A 19,094-nucleotide genomic window follows, 5' to 3' on the forward strand; every position below is an offset into this window, starting at 1 on the left:
TCCTCACTCTCCAACCCCTCACTCCTCTCCAATTTCTCGATCCTCTCCAACCCCGAGCCCTCACTCTCCCTACCCCTAGCTCCTCACCCTCCAACTCCTAGCTCCTCACTCTCCAACCCCTCGCTCCTCTCCAACCCTCCTCGTCGTTGTTGCAGCAGCATCCTGTGCGGGTCTGTCATCACGTTCATCGAGGGTCTCGTTCTCCCATGTCATTCTTTTTCTTGCTGCAGTCTAGTGGGGTCACCCGTGGGAATCCCACGGGCATGGACGTGTGTGACAATTGGACATCTTGATTTAGATGCTGCACATTAAATTTTACAAAATGGTTTCTGGCAATTCATCAGATCCAGAAATGGTGTAACACAACAACAACAACATGCATTTTAAAGGCCATTTTCCCTGCTAGAGCGGGGGTTAGCCTTGCGGTCCCCATGACAATCTTCTCCATTTTGCCCTATTTTCTGCATCTCTCCTTGTTAACCCCCTTGCCTGCATTTCTTCTTCCACCATCTTTAGCCAAGTCTTTCTCGGTCTTCCCCGTCTTCTACTTCCTTCTACATTCATTTCCATCACTCTTCTCAACCAGTCACTTTCATCCTTCCTCAACACATGACCAAACCATCTCAACCTGTTCTTCTTCACAGCATCAATCACAGGCTCTATTCCCATCATCTTTCGCAATTAATCATTTGGGGATACCAAACATATGTGTGTAATGAACACAATTTATTTATTTCACATAATATGTGACCCCTCACTCCTCTCCAACTGACACTCTCTTCTCTCCACCCTCATGCCTCTCCAATCCCACTCCTCCTCCCACTCCCCTCCAATACCTCCTCACACTCCTCTCCAATACTTCCTCACACTCCTCTCCAATACTTCTGCACACTCCTCTCCAATTCCTCACACTCCTCTCCAATTCCTCACACTCCTCTCCAATTCCTCACACTCCTCTCCAATTCCTCACACTCCTCTCCAATTCCTCACACTCCTCTCCAATCGCTCCTCACTCCTCTCCAATCGCTCCTCACTCTCCGTTCCAATCGGCACTCACTTTTCAACTACTTGCTCCTCACTCTCTAACCCCTCGCTCCTTACTCTCCAACACTGAGCTCCTCACTCTCCAACCTCTAGCTCCTCACTCTCCAACCCCTCGCTCCTCACTCTCCAACCCCTCGCTCCTCACTCTCCAACACCTAGCGCCTCGCTCTCCAACCCCTAGCTCCTCGCTCTCCAACCCCTAGCTCCTTGCTCTCCAACACCGAGCTCCTCGCTCTCCAACCCATAGCTCCTCGCTCTCCAACCCCTAGCTCCTCGCTCTCCAACCCCTCGCTCCTCCCTCTCGAACACCTAGCGCCTCGCTCTCCAACCCCTCGCTCCCCGCTCTCCAACCCCTAGCTCCTCGCTCTCCAACCCCTAGCTCCTCACTCTCCAACCCCTAGCTCCTCGCTCTCCAACCCCTAGCTCCTCGCTCTCCAACCCCTAGCTCCTCGCTCTCCAACCCCTAGCTCCTCGCTCTCCAACCCCTAGCTCCTCGCTCTCCAACCCCTCGCTCCTCGCTCTCCAACCCCTCGCTCCTTGCTCTCCAACCCCTCGCTCTCCAACCCCTAGCTCTCCAACCCCTAGCTCCTCGCTCTCCAACCCCTCGCTCCTCGCTCTCCAACCCCTAGCTCCTCGCTCTCCAACCCCTCGCGCCTTGCTCTCCAACCCCTCGCCCCTCACTCTCCAACCCCTCGCTCCTCACTCTCCAACTCCTCGCTCCTCTCCCATCTCATTCATTTTGGAAGTGGAAGTTTCCACGCAACGCATGAATTGTCACGATCCTCAAGAGGAAGTGTCTCGTAATCATCAAATGACAAATGGCAAGTAAATTACATTGTGAAAATTAAAGATTTCAAATAAACCTATTTAAAGTGTATGCGCACATAACTAATAAAAAAAAAACGAAGAAATATGTCTCGGTAATTTCCTGAAACATATTTTAGTTTTTACTTCCGGATAATAATGTTGAATGAAATAAGAACGAAGAAATATATGTCGTTTTGTGACGACTGTCATCAAAAGTAAAAGTAATATATCTTAACGGAAAAGAAAAAGCGAATTTTTAATGTATGTCGATATTTTCAAAGACTGTTATTTTAGGCGGTGTATTTTCGTGCATCATCGTGGCGCAATTTTAAAAAATATATCTCTGCATTTTCCCGTGTGTGCATGAATGTTCTCAATTATTTCTGACACCGAGTCTAAAACCATCGATAAAAATTAAATCAGATGGTGAATTCGATATAAAATCGTGAGGGTGACTCAATAAATGGGCTTTATTTTACAGGCCTTTGAGAATTCATTTCGTTCTATAAACGGAAACTTTCATGGGATTCTCTTCCCGTTTTTTTTTCAAAAGAGTCTAAAACGATGTTAGTGACTGTTAAAAATGAAATGATATATTGAAGGAGCTGGGGCTCCCACGTCGATCAGAAGAATGGACGCGACAAAAAGCTGGAATTCATCTGAGTTGCTTTATTGAAATCAAACACTCAGGCACTCTGAAAACCCGTTTATCGGTCAGCAATATATATCTATTAACCCAGGGGGTTTGCCCAGGCCCGGCGCCAGGGGGCGTGGCCCAGCGTCCTGGCTGCGGCCTGGCAAGTTGAGGGCGAGCCTGCCCGGGCATGCCCGGGCATGCCCGGGCGTCCCGACCGAGGCCTGGCAAGTTGAGCGTGGGCCTGCCCGGGCGTCCTGGACGAGCCTGGCATGGTGATCGCTCCGCGTCCTTGATAGGTGCAAGGCGATTGTGAAACCCCAGCGGCAGCCGCTACACACGTCCCCCCAGAATCGACTTGCACCGGCAGGGTCAACTTGAGGGGGGTCCTGATGACCCGGCCGAAGCGACCCCTGGCGGGTCGTGGGAGGGGGTCCGGTGAGGTGGTGGGCGGTCGAGTGGGGGGCCCCGTGGACGGGGGGCGGCCTCGCCGCGGCGGAAGGGCCACCCGTGGTGGGTGGTCGACGTCCACGTGCGCCGGCTTGAGGCGGTCCACTGCAATCCGGTCCGACCTGCCGCCGATGTCGATGACGAAGGACTTGTCGTCCCGTCGCAGCACCCGGAAGGGCCCGTCGTACGGCGGCTGGAGTGGCCACCGATGTGCGTCGTGACGCACAAAAACATACTCCGCTGTGCGGAGTGCTGGGGGGACGTAGGACCGGGGGTCACCGTGGTGGGATGTCGGCACGGGGGCAAACCGTCGGGCGGCCTCCTGGAGGTCCGAGCGCTGGTGAGCTGCGGACCAGGGACTGGTAGCGTCGGGCACGAATTCGCCCGGGACGCGTAGCACCTGGCCATAGACCAGCTCGGCGGTGGATGCCTGGAGGTCCTCCTTGGGGGCCGTGCGAAGGCCCAAAAGGACCCACGGCAGCCGGTCGGCCCAACCGCCGTCTTGAAGGCCGGCCATGAGCGCGGCCTTCATGGAGCGGTGGAATCGCTCACACAACCCGTTTGCTTGGGGGTGGTAGGCCGTAGTACGGTGGAGCTTGACCCCCAGGTTGCGGGCGACCGCGCCCCACAGCTCGGAGGTGAACTGTGGTCCGCGGTCTGACGAGATGTCCGCCGGTGCGCCGAAGCGGGCGACCCAGGTGGCGATGAAAGCCTGCGCCACGTCGGCAGTGGTGGTGGAGACGAGGGGAACGGCCTCCGGCCACCTGGTGGTCCTGTCCACCATGGTGAGCAGGTGTGTGAACCCCCGTGACGGGGGGAGGGGGCCCACCAGATCCACGTTGACGTGGTCGAAACGTCGTTCGGGCACGGTGAAAGGTGCCAGCGGGGCCTGGGTGTGTCGGTGGACCTTGGCCCGTTGGCAGGCCGTGCAGGCGCTGGTCCAATCGCGGACGTCCCGACGAAGGCCGTGCCAGACGAAACGCGCCGACACCAGCTTCTGGGAAGCTTTCCGGCCCGGGTGGGAAAGGCCGTGGAGGGAGGCGAAGATGCGGCGTTGCCAGGTGACGGGCACGATGGGGCGAGGCTGGCCTTGGGAGACGTCGCAGAGCAGGACAGTGTCCGCGCAGGGGATGTCGGCCAGGCGGAGGCCCGTGTCCGCCGCCCGGAGGGCTTGCACCGTGGTGTCGGTGGTTTGGTCCGCCGCCATAAGCGCAAAATCCACGCCCAGGTGGACCGCGTTCGCGCTGGCCCGGGACAGACAGTCGGCCACGGCGTTGTTTTTGCCGGCGACGTGCCGGATGTCCGTGGTAAACTCCGACACGGCGGAGAGGTGGCGCTGTTAGCGGGCCGACCATGGCTCCGTGACCTTGGCCATGGCGTAAATCAACGGCTTGTGGTCGACGAACGCCGTGAAAGGTCGGCCCTCCAGGAGGTGGCGGAAATGGCGGACGGCCAGGTGTAGACCGAGGAGCTCCCGGTCAAACGTGCTGTATTTGAGCTCGTTCGGCCGGAGCTGCCGGCTGAAAAAAGCGAGTGGCTGCCAAACCCCGTTCACCCATTGCTCATGGACGGCGCCCACCGCGTAGTCGGAGGCATCCGTGGTGAGGGCGATGGGAGCGTTGAGCACCGGGTGAGCGAGCAGTGTTGCGTCGGCGAGGGCCCGCTTTGAGCTTTGGAAGGCCGCATCCATTGCTGCGGACCAGACGATGTCGTGCTTGGCCGGCTTGCCCCGGAGGGCTTCGTAGAGGGGCCGCATGAGGTGAGCAGCGCGGGGCACGAAGCGGTGATAAAAATTCACCATTCCCAGGAATTCCTGCAGGGCCTTTATGGTGCGGGGACGCGGGAACGTGGTGATGGCCTCGACCTTGGTTGGCAGCGGCACGGCCCCGTTCTTGGTGATGTGGTGGCCCAAAAAATCAACGGCCGTCGTGCCGAAGTGGCATTTGGCCGGGTTGACGATGAGGCCGTGCTCGCTGAGGCGCTCGAACAGTGTTCGGAGGTGGAGGAGGTGCTCGGCCCGGGACGTGCTGGCGACGAGGATGTCGTCCAGGTAAACGAAAAGGAACGGCAGGTCACGCAGCACGCCGTCCATCAAGCGCTGGAACGCCTGAGCCGCGTTCTTGAGACCAAACGGCATCCGCAAGAATTCGAATAAGCCGAACGGCGTGATGACTGCCGTTTTAGGGACGTCGGCCGCCCTGACAGGTACCTGGTGATATCCCCGTATGAGATCAATTTTCGAAAAAATGACCCGTCCCGCCAGACGGGCGGAGAAGTCTTGGATATGCGGGATCGGGTACCTGTCGGGGGTGGTAGCGTCATTCAGACGGCGGTAGTCGCCACACGGGCGCCATCCACCCCCCGGCTTTGGCACGATGTGCAGTGGCGAGGCCCACGCGCTATCGGAGCGCCGCACGATGCCGAGGTGCTCCAACGCGTCGAATTCGGCCTTCGCTACGGCGAGCTTGGCTGGGTCGAGGCGGCGGGCCCTGGCGTAGACCGGCGGGCCCGTGGTTGGTATGTGGTGCTCGATCCCATGCCGTACTGCGACGGCCGAAAACGTCGGCCGCGTGAGGGCCGGGAACTCCGTGAGCAGGCGAGCAAACTCGTTCGCCGCCGGGACGGTGCATGCCAGCTCGGTCGGCGCGGAGCTGCTCAATGTGCATACCAGGGAGCTGAAGGTTTCAGCGTTGATTAAACGACGCCGTTGGACGTCCACCAGCAGTCCGTGTGCGCAGAGGAAGTCGGCGCCTAGCAGAGCCACGGGCACGTTGGCGGTTACAAACGTCCAAGCAAAGCGTTGGCCGCCGAAGCAGAGGGTGACGTTGCGCGGGCCGAAGGTGCGGATAGTCGATCCGTTGGCCGCAACTAAGGAGGGGCCGCAAACCGCGGATTGCCTGTCCTGGTCAGAGGCGGGTATGACGCTCAGTTGGGCGCCGGTGTCGCACAGGAAGCGCCGTCCGGACGCTGTATCCGTGATGAACAGTAAGTTGCCCGTATGGCCGGCGCTCATGGCTGGTAATGAACGCCGGCCCGGCCGTTTCCCGGCCTGCCGAAGGTGCACGGGGGTCGGCATGTCCGGGCCTTTTGTCCGAACCTGGCATGATAGTAACACCACGCTTGGTCGGGTGGAGGTGGTCGGCACGGTAGAGCGGCCGCCAATTGCGTCGGCAGTTCGGCCGTCGACCGTGCCGGGTGCTCGGGCGCCATGGTTGTTGCGTCGGACGGCGGTGGGTCCCATGTCGCCGCTGCGATGCGCCGTCCTGCAGCGGAGATCTTGTCGGCTTCTCTGGCAAGGGCCCGGGGATCTGTGATCGTCGTGCTTGCCAGGGCGAGGCGTACCGGGTTAGGCAGCTGACGGAGGAACAGCTCCCGGAACAGGAATGCCGGAGAGTGCTCGCCGAGCAGTGAAAGCATGTAGTCCATTCGCTCGGAAGGGCGCGTGTCGCCGAGCTCAGGCAGTTCGAGCAGGCGCCGTGCGCATTCCGCCGATGGGAGGGCGAAAGCATCGAGGAGAAGCTGCTTAATCGCGCCGTATTTGTCAGCGGCTGGCGGGCTTTCGAGGAGGCTCAGGGCGCGGGCTGCGGTAGCCGACCCGAGCGCAGCTACCACATGGTGGAAGCGGGTGTCGTCGGCCGTGATGCCTCGCAGGGCGAACAGGGACTCCGCCTGTGCGAACCAAACCGCAGCGTGAGCCTCCCAGAAGGTAGGCAGTTTAAGGGCGACTGCCGTGTCCATGTCGATAGGTCACCAATGAAGGAGCTGGGGCTCCCACGTCGATCAGAAGAATGGACGCGACAAAAAGCTGGAATTCATCTGAGTTGCTTTATTGAAATCAAACACTCAGGCACTCTGAAAACCCGTTTATCGGTCAGCAATATATATCTATTAACCCAGGGGGTTTGCCCAGGCCCGGCGCCAGGGGGCGTGGCCCAGCGTCCCGACCGAGGCCTGGCAAGTTGAGCGCGGGCCTGCCCGGGCGTCCTGGACGAGCCCGGCATGGTGATCGCTCCGCGTCCTTGATAGGTGCAAGGCGATTGTGAAACCCCAGCGGCAGCCGCTACAATATCGAATTAGAGTTGAAATAAACCTGTGAGAGAGAGAAAGACAGCACGGGCCTAACTAAACAGGCCTCAAAGCTATTCGAGTTAATAAAATGGTGGATATTTGTTTACATGAAGCCTCTCCCAGAATGGGTGGAGCTACTGTCTAAACGGAGGAAGCCACACCCCTGGACAGACAGACAGACAGACAGAATCACCGTAGCCTATTATATATATATATATATATATATATATATATATATATATATATATATACATACATACAGGCTGCAGCTCAATCAAGTCCAGTAAGAACCAGCATGTCCGGAAGAGGAGACCTCAGTGACTTTGAAAGGGGTGTAATTGTTGTTGAGCGTCTGGCAGGTGCTTCAGTGGCAAAGACTGTGGAAATTGCTAACATGGTACGAAGAACTGTCTCAACGGTGATGTGAGCCTAGGAAAAAGAAGGAAAGGCATCTTCATGGAAGGGCAACAGTGGGCGGTGGCACATAATTGACAAGCGTGATGCACGATCATTAGTTCGGACTGCGAGGCAAAACAGGAGAGCAATGGCGGAAAAACTGTGTGCGGAGTTCAACGTGGGTCTTGAGCATCCTGTATCATCAAAAACAGTCAGAAGGGAACTTCACAGGGTGTGATACCATTGCCGGGTTGCTGTGCACAAACCCCTCATAACATTAGGCAATGCCCGTTTTTTAGTCCAGTGGTGCAAGAAGCATAAGCAATGGACTGCAGAGCATTTGAGGAATGTGATATGGTCTGATGAGTCATCCTTTACCATGTTCTTGACAAATGGACGTGTGGTGACAGCCCTGGGAGCTCCACCACCCCAAGTGCCTGGTTCCAACAGTAAAAGGTTCTGACATTTCCATAATGGTGTGGCCGTATTTTCCTGGCATGGCCTGGGTCCACTCGTTTCATTAGAAGGCAGGATTGATGAAGCGTGCCACATTACCGTCCTGAGTGATAATCTGCATTTCATGGATATTTTCCCTGCAGGAGGGCAATGTTCACGGGGCACGTGTTGTCACAGGGTGGTTTATGGAGAACGAGTACCAAGTTACCCATCTTCCATGGCTCTCCCAATCGCCGGCCCTCAATCCCATAGCATAGAGCATTTGTGGGGCTATCTGGAGAGGCACCTACGGCAGCGGTTTCTGCCTCCATTAAACCAACGTGAATTGGTGGACTTCCTTGTGAAAGAATGGTGCCACATTCCTGCAGAACAGTCCCAGACCGTTATTGACTCCATGCCACGTCATATCCATGCAGCACTGGATGCACATGGTGGCCCAACACCCTACTAAGTGACATTCTGCTGGTGTTTCCATATTTTTTGTCCACTAACCTGCATTTCTGCTGCCCCATCCACTCTTGTGCCAGTGACCTCCTGACGTTCAACAATGCCAATGCCTTGCCACATCTATTTCTTACAGAATAGAATCACTGTCTCATTTGTTAATACCATTCCAGCATTTTGGATTGCCAGGAAAATAAAAATGAGCACATACAAGGAACGTGGACACGAGAAAGCTATTTTGCTCATCATGCCTGCGCTCTTTCAACACCAAATTTATTCATTCTGTCTTTCTGTCGACTTGAATTAACTGGGGGAGGGGAAGGTGGTGGAGAGGAGGAATGTGGAGGGGAACCTTGGAGATGGCACAAGGGAAATCACCAGGCTTAATTTTTTTTTTTTTACTGTCTTGTGCCATATTATTATATACAGTGGCCTGCAGAAGTATTCAACCCCTACCAATAATGCCACATTTAGATAAATTACGAATGATGTAGAATAAACAATTTTTCCAAAAGAACTTTATTTTATTCATCAGTGAAGAGATTAAACACTGTCGTAGTTGAAGGAGGTTACAAGTCAGGAATACCTGCAAAAACATATACAAATCAAAATTCACTGGTTGCAAAAGTAGTCAGCCTTTTTGTGGAAGCACCTTTTGCAGCAATGACTGCTACAAGTCTTTTTCTGGTAGGCCTCTACCAGCTTTACACAGTGAGATGGTGAAATCTTTGCCCATTCTTTATGTGTAAATGGCTCTAGTTCTGCCAAGTTTGACGGGGATTGTCGATGGAATGCAATCTTCAAGTTTCGCCATAAATGTTCAATTGGGTTCAAGTTAAGACTTTGACTGGGCCCTCAAGAACATTTATCTTCATCTTATTCAGCCACTCCAGTGTGGCTTTAGCTTTGTGCTTCGGATCATTGTCCTGCTGAAATGTGAATCTCCTACCCAGTTTCAGATTCATGGCTGACTCATGCAGGTTTTCAAGAACTAGCCTGTACTTTGCACCATCCATTGTCCCTTCTATCTTGACAAGCTTGTCAGTGCCTGCTGATGAAAAGCAGCCCCATAACATGATGCTGTCACCAGCATGCTTGACAGTAGGGATGTTGTTGACTGGGTGATGTGCAGTGGTAGGCTTTGCACCAGATGTAACGCTTTCAATTTTGACCAAAAAGTTCAATGTTTGTGTCGCCTGACCACAAACCATTTCTCCACGTGCCTGCAGTATCATCAAGATGCTTTTTTCCCCGCAAACTCTGTACGAGCTTTTTGATGCGTCTTTTTCAGTAATGGCTTCTTTCTTGCCACCTGTCCATGAAGGCCAGTTTTGTGAAGGGAAACGGGATTTTGTTGATTGATGAACACTGAACCGCATCTCGGACATAGACCCTTGCAGATCTTTCAAAGTCATTATTGGATTCACAGTGATATCCCGAACCAGTTTCCTGCTTGTCCAGCTGCAGAGTTTGGACGGGCGACCTTATCTGGGTTGAGTCTGGGTAGTGTATGATACATCTTCCACTTCTTAATGATGGATATCACCAGCGTACTCAAAAGGATAATGAGTGACTGATATGTTCTTGTAACCCTCTCCTGAACGGTTCTTCTCCACAAGTTATGTCTGACTTCTTTGGAAAGCTCCTTGGTCTTCATGTTTGCCATGTTGGTTGAACAAGTGAGTTGCATCTTAAAACTCCTTAGCAAAGTAGGGGAGCTTAATTTTTAAGTTAAACCACTGACTACATTCAGGTAAAACTATTACACTTATTTTGTGACGTTTCAAACAAATAATTTGCTCCTCAAGTGTTTTAGGGTTAATTAGGCAAAGGGTTTGAATACTTTAGTCTCGACGCAATAAGGCAATTGCCCCTGTGATAGCATAATTGGCTGAGGGGAGCATGGCCGTGCCGCTGATGCATCGCCCCCTATAGATTCGGGCAGAAAGGTGGAATTTGGCCATGTTGCCGGTGATAGCTCGCCTACTCTTCATGAAAGACATCGTGGGATCTTTAACGTCCACCAGCTGATGCTGGCAGACAGGATGCCCAGTCTAACGTCCCTCAGAGGGACAGCACACGCAATGATGCCTCTCTCTGCCTGCAAGACACCAGTATGACAGTTTGTAGCTGGGCCAAGATTCAAACCCATGCTATATGGCTGAGAGGTGAGTGTGCATAATACCAGGTCATCGTGCGAGCCTCCAGGTGACATTGCAAATCCTTTTTTTCATTTTCCTTTTTGCTTTCTTCCATGGAAATGTGAAAAACTTGATTATCACAAAATATATGAGCAGAAAATTGATGAGATCCTTTTTTTAAAGTGTATTTGCTTTAATTATATTTGCCTCTTCCACCAGGCACAGTTTCACTTGTTTTATTTAATGTCTGCTGTGATCATGGGTATTTAAAATGTACTAGTTGAAAAAGTATTCGTATGCAGTTTGGTTTGCATTGACCTTACCACTGTCTGCACAGGGAAGCCTGAACCACTGATCTTTCACATTCCACAAGCGTTCTTTGAAGCCCTTCAGAACCGCATGTCGTTCGGAAGCAAGAAAAAAAGACTTCCAAACTCCACAACAGGTAGAATATCTTGTCGCAAACAACGAGTTAAAGTCAACCACATGGTTGAAATGTTAATCATTAAAGTTTGTACTGAAGGCAGTATTATTAACAAGGAAATTATATTTGGGAGGAGGAGGCCATTAACAAGGAAGCCATTTGGCCCATCATGCCTGTGCTGCACCATCAGCATCTATCTATAATTCCACTAATCTCTGTGTGTATGTTTGTTTGTTTGTCTGTGACCGCTGTTTCTCGACAACCACGGGTCCGATATACTTTAAACTTGCCAGGTATATTGCTGGGGACCCGAGGATGTGCCTTTTCAAGGTTTCATATTAATCGGACAAGTAGTTACCGAGCTATGGCGATTTCTTTACCAAACTCCGCAAGCCGTTCGCTTTGGACCAAACCATTGCATGTAAATAGAGGGGGGGGATTGTCACCGTACTCGCAAGCCGTTCGCTTTGGACCAAACCATTTCATGTAAATAGAGGGGGGGGATTGTCACCGTACTCGCAAGCCGTTCGCTTTGGACCAAACCATTTCATGTAAATAGAGGGGGGGGATTGTCACCGTACTCGCAAGCCGTTCGCTTTGGACCAAACCATTTCATGTAAATAGAGGGGGGGGATATAATTTTAGATATATATATAGTACGGGCATGCCCTAGTATTTTATAAATCCGACAAGCTAGCGACTTGATTTCAATGGGGAGTTAGTGTGGATGTGGGAGGGGGATGGGCATAGTGTGGATGAGAAAGCTATGGCTTCGCAAGCTCAGTGATATCACCAGGGTGTTAACTACCTTTCCGGGGAGACCATTCCATGCATTAACTACTCAAAGTGAAAAACCCATGCGTTACTACCGTAAAAACCCATGCTATGGCCCCTGGTTCTATCACTGTCTGTTGTGCTGAATAATTATTCTGCACTTATTTTGTCGATACCCTTCATTATCTTAAACATCTCCATCATATCCCCTCGGAACTGCCTCCTTTCCAATGTATAAAGTCATGTTTCGTTCAGCCGCTCCTAATAGTCTAGCTAGGCCCAGAATCATTCTAGTATCCCTGCCATGAACCCTCTATAGTCTATATGGTAACTATGTCCTTCCTGAGATGTGGTGACCAAAACTGCACACACTATGCTAGATGAGGCCACATTAAATTCCTGTACAGTGTTAACACCGCCTCTTTATGTTTATGGATGGAGGTTATGTTTTTACCCCTGTCTGTCTGTCTGTCCATCTGTCTGTGAAAAAGATATCTCAAAAAGTTGTGGACGGATTTAGATGAAATTTGGAAGAGAGGTAGCTTATGTGACAAGGACGAAATGATTAGATGTTGGTGAAGATCCGGATTCGGATCCGGCTAGTATAATTTTTTAAAGTGATTCTTCACCATTGGGAGATGGGGCCAAAAACGATACATGGCAGGATATCTCAAAAAGTTGTGGACGTATTTGGACGAAACTTGGTGGACAGGTTGGGTGTGTGACCAGGACAATTCGATTCGATTTTGGTGAAGATCTGAATTTGGATTGGGATATGAGAATTATTTAAATTTTTACGTGATTCTTCACCATTGGGAGATAGGGCTAAAACCAACATATAGCAGGATATCTCAAAAAGTTATCGACGGATTTGGACGAAACTTGGTGGACAGGTTGTGTGTGTGACACGCAAGAATCGATTCGATTTTGGTGAAGATCTGGATCCGGATCCAGCTCGTATAATTTTAAAGTGATTCTTCACCATTGGGAGATGGGGCCAAAAACGATATAACCACCTTTAGAGGCCATTTTTCCCCGCAAAGCGGGGGTTGGCCTTTTTCGGGAACCGTGGTTGTTGTTGTTTTTCGGTCCCCTTTTTGAAGCAATGTTTTACGGCCGGATGCCCTTCCTGACGCCAACCCTTTTTGCCGCCTTTAACGACAAACAGGGAATTACCAGTGAACTGGTACTCAATTTGCCGACCTCGGAAGGATGACAGGCTGAGTCAAACCCCCTGGCGTTAATTCAGCGATCGACCAGGATTCGAACCCAGGATCGTGGGATCCTAAGCCGGCACCCTAGCCGCTAGCCCAACACCAGGCTATAGCAGGATATCTCAGATATAGCAGGATATCTCAAAAACTTGTGGATGGATGATTTTGATTACTTGTGATTCTGTATTGTGATTATCAGGTCTACTCTGGGATACAAAATGTAAACTGTTCACCTGGTGGAGGTATGCTCTCTACTGAGTGCCGTTCTAGTTTGATTTATAATTTATCCCCCGACGAATACAACCTAAAACCCTGTTTGCTTTATCTATAGCTTCCTGGCACTGCCCAGTCTGCTTGCCCCCTCCCTCCCACCCTTCCCCATATCTATTATTAACTCCAGATGCTTCTCCTGTGTGACACGCTCTAAGATTGTCCCTTGCATCATGTAATCTCTGTTTTGATTATTCTAATCCATCCCCAGCATTAATCTATTATAGTATTAAAGACAGTGCTGGCCATGTTAAAGTTAAGCATATACTAGAGCAAAGTCGATGGCAGGCCATCACAAATAGCCATGCTTCCCACCTAAAGCAAAGTTGCAAGATGTCAAAAAGTTCCACCAAGAATGACCCAATATCAAATCTCCTGTTTTGACCCTTGTGACCTTGGGGATGAACCGGGGGTCAAATCCAAAAAATCGTTACATATTTCATGTGTCCCCAACTGTTTATTGCATATAAAAGGTTTCTTTTTAAAATGTGCACATAATTGCATTTTCTGGTATTTGACCTGATTTTTTGACCCAACGTCCAGGGGTATTTTGACCCAACGTCGAGGGGGGTGGGGCCACAAATGATACTGCTCTCGCACCTTCTTCGCATTTGGTGATCATAACTACCAAGTTTGGTGAATTTCTGCACAACCGTTTAGGAGGAGATAGTGTGATAGATGGGCGGACAGACAGACAGAGCGATTACATATCGCCCCTTTTTAAGTGTGGGGATAATAAGAATGGTGTTATTCATTTATTCACCAGTATATCTCACACCATCATGTGCTGTAATGATTCCTTACCATTTTCTCTGTCTAAGATTTTGTGACAAAGAATGGTGTATCCATGGGAACTTTCTCAAAGTACACTTGGCTGATTTCAAGCATCCATCAAGTAAAGCAGATTTTTAGCACTCCAGAGGTATGATCAAACTTTTTTTTTTTCATGGTGATTCTATGTTGATCTTGGACAAAGATTCTCCAGCTTATGCATCCTTGAACTCATTGAGTTGGTGCTCAAATAGAAGGTTATAATCCACCATACTTGCACGTCGACTTCCAACGTTACGTCGTTGTTAGGTTATTTCTCTGAAATTTCCTTGAAATAACCTCAAAGAATGGTTTTCAATGTTGGTATGTACGTACAGTGTCCGTACAATGTTGAAGTTGACGTATGTATCTACATGTATGTATGTACAATGCCTTCAGAAAGTATTCACACCCTATGACTTTTTCACATTTTGTTGTGTTACAGTCTGAATTTAAAATGGATTTTTAAATTGAGTTTTTTTGTCACCGATTTACGCAAAATACTCCATAATGCCAAAGTGGATTTTTAAAAGTTTTTTTTTTTGAAATTTTAGCAAAATAATAACAAATGAAAAGGTGAAATGTCATGAGTCAATAATTATTCAACCCCTTTGCTATGACACACCAAATTGAGCTCCAGTGCATCCAATTTCCTTTGACCATCCTTGAGATGTCTTTACAACATGACTGGAGCCCACCTGTGGCCAATTCAATTGATTTGACATGATTTAGATGAAATAAATCCTTCTATATAAGGTCCCACAGTTGACGGTCCATGTCAGAGCAGAAACTCTATCATGAAGTCCAAGGAACTGTCCATAGTACTTTGAGATAGAATTGTGAGGAGGCATCGATCTCGGGAAGGGTAAAAACAATTTCTAGAGTGTTGAAAGTTCCCAAGAGCACAGTGAGCTCCATTATTAAAAAATGAAAAGAATATGGAACTACCCAGATTCTTCCTAGAGCTGGCTGTCCGACCAAACTGAGCAATCCGGCAAGAAGGACCTTGGTCATTTAGATAACCAAGGACCCAATGACCACTATGACAACTACAGAGTTTCTTGGCTGAGATGGGAGACACTGCCAGAAAGACTACAGTCTCCGCAGTACTTCACAAATTTAGGCTTTATGGGAGAGTGGCCAGCTGGAAGCCACTCCTGAGAAAAAGGCACATGGCAGCCCGCCTGGAGTTTGCAAAAAGGCACACCCATTGCTGACAGGTATATATAATAATCAAGCACACAGCTATGCAATCTCCATAATAATAATAATAAAGGAGTCTTATGTAGCCCCATCAAGCAGAGTAAACTACCCTCATGGCGCTTTACATTATCATGCAAACGCACACACACCGCACACACACACACAAACATATACACACACACAGACACACCTTCACTCTTTCCCTATTCCTCTCCCTCCCCATTCAAAACCCACAGATGTGTACTCCCCCTCCTCCTCCCCTCCCTCCCCCGCACATGTACACAGACATACTCTCGATCTCTGTCCCACCTCAAACCAAAGGGAAAACAGGACTTAGACTTTGAAAGACTTGTGAAACAGATAGGTTTTGAGGGAGGTTTTAAAGGCAGGAAGAGAGTCAACATGTCGAACAGAGGAAGTCAAGTCATTCCAGAGCAGAGGTGCAGCAAAGGAAAAGGATTTCTCACCAAACGACTTGGTGCTGGTGCGCGGCGGCTCTAAGGTCATAGAGTCGTCGCTTGAACGAAGCCGTCGCCAAGGTTCATAGAGAGTGAGCAAATCGGAGAGATAGTGAGGTCCCGTTCCACACAACGATTTATAACATAGTGTGCAAATTTTGTATTGCACACGAGCAGAGACAGGCAGCCAGTGTAAAGATTCAAGAAGCGGAGTAACATGGTCAGACTTCTTCGCCTTGCAGACAAGACGAGCGGCAGAGTTTTGAACCTTTTGTAACTTATCCAAGAGAAACTGAGGGCAGCCAGCATACAAAGAATTACAATAGTCTAGCCTTGAGAGGACAAGGGCACAGACCAGAGTTAGAGCAGCTTGAGGAGTAAGAAAGTGGCGAATGGATGCGATCTTTCGCAGCTGAAAGTATGCTGATTTGCAAGTTTGAAGTACTTGCTTGGAAAATGTCATGTTACAGTCGAAAACCACACCAAGGTTCTTGACCGACGAAACAAAGTTTACATCGGTTTCACCAACATGAATAGTGGTAGGAAGTGAACATTGTAGAGGACATCTGTGCGATCTTACAATCATAGACTCTGTTTTAGCATCGTTCAGCTGAAGTTTGTTTTGGGTCATCCACGCCTTCACGTCGGCAAGACAGCCTTCTAACACTTCAACAGTGGGCACAATTTGCTGAATCGTGCTTCCTTTGTACAGCTGATTGTCGTCCGCAAAGGCGTGGTGATCAACTGAATGTCTGGCAACAAGATCAAATAGAGGCTGAGTGTACAAAAGAAAGAGGATCGGTCCCAGGACTGAGCCCTGGGGAACGCCAAAGGAAAGCGGAGAAGGGGCTGATTTCTGGCCATTGACAACAACTGTTTGCACTCTATCAGTAAGATAGGACATCAGCCAAGAAAGGGGAGTACCAGTTATACCCAATGTGATTTCAAGACGACGAATTAAGACACTATGGTCAATCGTGTCAAAGGCGGCAGACAAGTCCAAAAGAGCAAGAACGGAAACCTTACCACAGTCAAGAGAGGTCAGAAGATCATTGGTTATTCTTAGGAGAGCGGTCTCGGTGCTATGGCCTGGTCTATATGCTGACTGGCGAGAATTGAAAAGATTATTTGAAACTAGATGGTCATTCATCTGTGATAGCACAATTCTTTCTGTGATCTTTGACAGGAAAGACAGGTTGGAGATAGGACCGTAATTTTTCATGTCGTTAAAATCAAGGGTGGGCTTTTTAAGAAGTGGTTTAACAAGAGCTTGCTTAAAGAGAAGCGGAAATGAACCCGTAGTCAGAGAATCATTGATAACTGCAGTAATAAATGGGAGGAGGGTGTCCAAACACTCAATAAACAAATCGGTGGGAAGGAGGTCAAGATCACATGTTTTTGTGTTTGACTTGAGGATTGTACATTTGACAATTTCCTCAGTAACAGGGGTAAACGAACTAAGAGGTCGTCCGTGAAAGCAGTGTTCAGCATCATCGAAGGAAAGGAGTGACTGCTTGTCAAGATTGTTTCTTATTGACTGAATTTTATTGTGAAAGAAATGCAGGAAGCGTTGGGGTAGTTCGTTTTGAGGAAACACAGTGGGAATAACGGATTTATTTTTGGTGGCAAACAGGCGGTTGGTAATGCTGAACAGTTGCTTGCAGGAGGAGCTCCTAGTAAATCGGAAATATATGACGTTTTTGCTTTCAGAATGATTTTTATGACGAGTCTTTTAGCTATGTTATACAACTGTTTATGGACTGTGCGGCCAGTCTTCAGCCACTGTCTCTCGGCACGTCGTCGTTCCTTTTTGGCAGCCCTGACTTCGTCGCTGACTGCGCTGAACCACGGAGTACTCCTGCGTCTGGGAACGGTGAGCCGTGTCGCTGGAGCATGACAGTCCAACGCTTTGCGGAGGCAACAGTCGAGGTCTTCTGCAATGACATAGGAACGGCCAGAGAGATGGGTGTGAAGGTCCTCTTTAAAGGCAGAACGGTCGATGGCACGAATGTTGCGGGCAGTGATGGTGGGCTGAAGACTCGGAACAGCAATACTCAGGTGGCTGGTGACACATAAGTGGTCCGAGGTGATAGCACAGGTCACTGACGTGGACTGCACCAACTGATCATCGCATCTGTGCAATAACCAATCCAGGATGTGTCCTTTAACGTGTGTAGGTTGGGAGACAGACTGAGACAGACTAAAAGTAGAAAGGAGGTCAATGATCTTTGAAGTGAGAGGATGTTGTGGTTGGTCGTAGTGGACGTTGAAATCTCCAAGAATCAAGACGAAACCAGGAAGAGTATTGCAGTGGTCGAGCAGATTGGGAAGCTGGGTCACGAACATAGAGTCAGTAAGCTTGTTTTTCCGGTTAGGTGGAGGTCGGTAGAGGCAGAAGAAATGAAGAGTGTTTTCTGACAGAGTGAAGGTGACATGGGCTAGCTCGTAGGATGAATGGTCGAACGAAAAAGTCGTGGTGAATGAGACAAAGGGAGAGAAGTTGTCTCTGTAAATAACAGCCATGCCCCCACTCCTAGAGGAGCGAGGAAATGACTGCAGGGTGTTTCCAGGTGGGGTGAGATCAGCACACCTCGCTTCGTCGCCACTGGGTCGGAGCCAAGTTTCGGTCAGAAAAAGCACGTCAATATCATTATCTATCTATATATATAAAACACAGTGTGTGTGTGTGTGTGTGTGTGTGTGTGTGTGTGTGTGTGTGTGTGTGTGTGTGTGTGTGTGTGTGTGTGTGTGTGTGTGTGTGTGTGTAATGTTACCGATAGACTCCTAAACGGAGAGGCTTACGTGCTTGATATTTGACATAGACATGGCCATTGAGCGTGGGACGAACATGGCCGAACTCAAAATATTTGACGATCCATATTTTTTATTCATATTTACCTCAGCGCATTTCAGCGAAGTACCCGCTAATCTCAGCCGGTTCCAGAGCAGCTCGCTGATTCGCTCAGAGCGATCACGTGATGTTCCATTCCCGCCGCCAGACTGATTCGCTCAGAGCGATCACGTGATGTTCCATCCCGTCACACGTCACACGTTTTTTCACCTTTTATGCGATCGTGTTTTGTATCGATTTTGTGCGATATGAATTAAATGTCTTTGAAACAGCTGTGAAACGTCTTTCCACAACCCTTCCGTAACCGATTGGAGCAGTTTCCTGCCGCACAAAACGAGATCCGCGAAGCGAGTTGGTCGAGCCGTTTCGCTCAGAGCGATCACGTGATGTTCCATCCCGTCACACGTCACACGTTTTTTCACCTTTTATGCGATCGTGTTTTGTATCGATTTTGTGCGATATGAATTAAATGTCTTTGAAACAGCTGTGAAACGTCTTTCCACAACCCTTCCGTAACCGATTGGAGCAGTTTATTACCGCACAAAACGAGATCCGCGAAGCGAGTTGGTCGAGTCGTGCTGACCAAGATGGCGACACGGCGGCTTCACTTTTCATGGAGTATGAGCGTTCTATATATTTTCAATTCAGTG

General features: G+C 49.6%; 1 protein-coding gene across 4 annotated transcripts in view; it reads left to right on the top strand.

Annotated features, from left to right (window-relative positions):
• The window catches only part of C3H2orf42 (chromosome 3 C2orf42 homolog), a 357,660-nt gene that overhangs the window by 17,330 nt on the left and 321,236 nt on the right, over window positions 1-19,094 (top strand). For 3 of the 4 annotated variants that reach the window (XM_078773888.1, XM_068111063.2, XM_068111064.2), the window contains exons 8-9: window positions 10,778-10,885; window positions 13,944-14,044. The exons of the other annotated variant lie outside the window; for it this stretch is intronic. In XM_078773888.1, the coding sequence (XP_078630014.1) occupies window positions 10,778-10,885; window positions 13,944-14,044 (209 nt within the window). The remainder of the gene's footprint in view (window positions 1-10,777; window positions 10,886-13,943; window positions 14,045-19,094) is intronic. 4 annotated transcript variants of the gene reach the window in all.

The sequence above is a fragment of the Myxine glutinosa genome, chromosome 3 (assembly GCF_964187855.1).
Source record: "Myxine glutinosa chromosome 3, kmMyxGlut1.1, whole genome shotgun sequence".
Lineage (NCBI taxonomy): Eukaryota > Metazoa > Chordata > Myxini > Myxiniformes > Myxinidae > Myxine > Myxine glutinosa.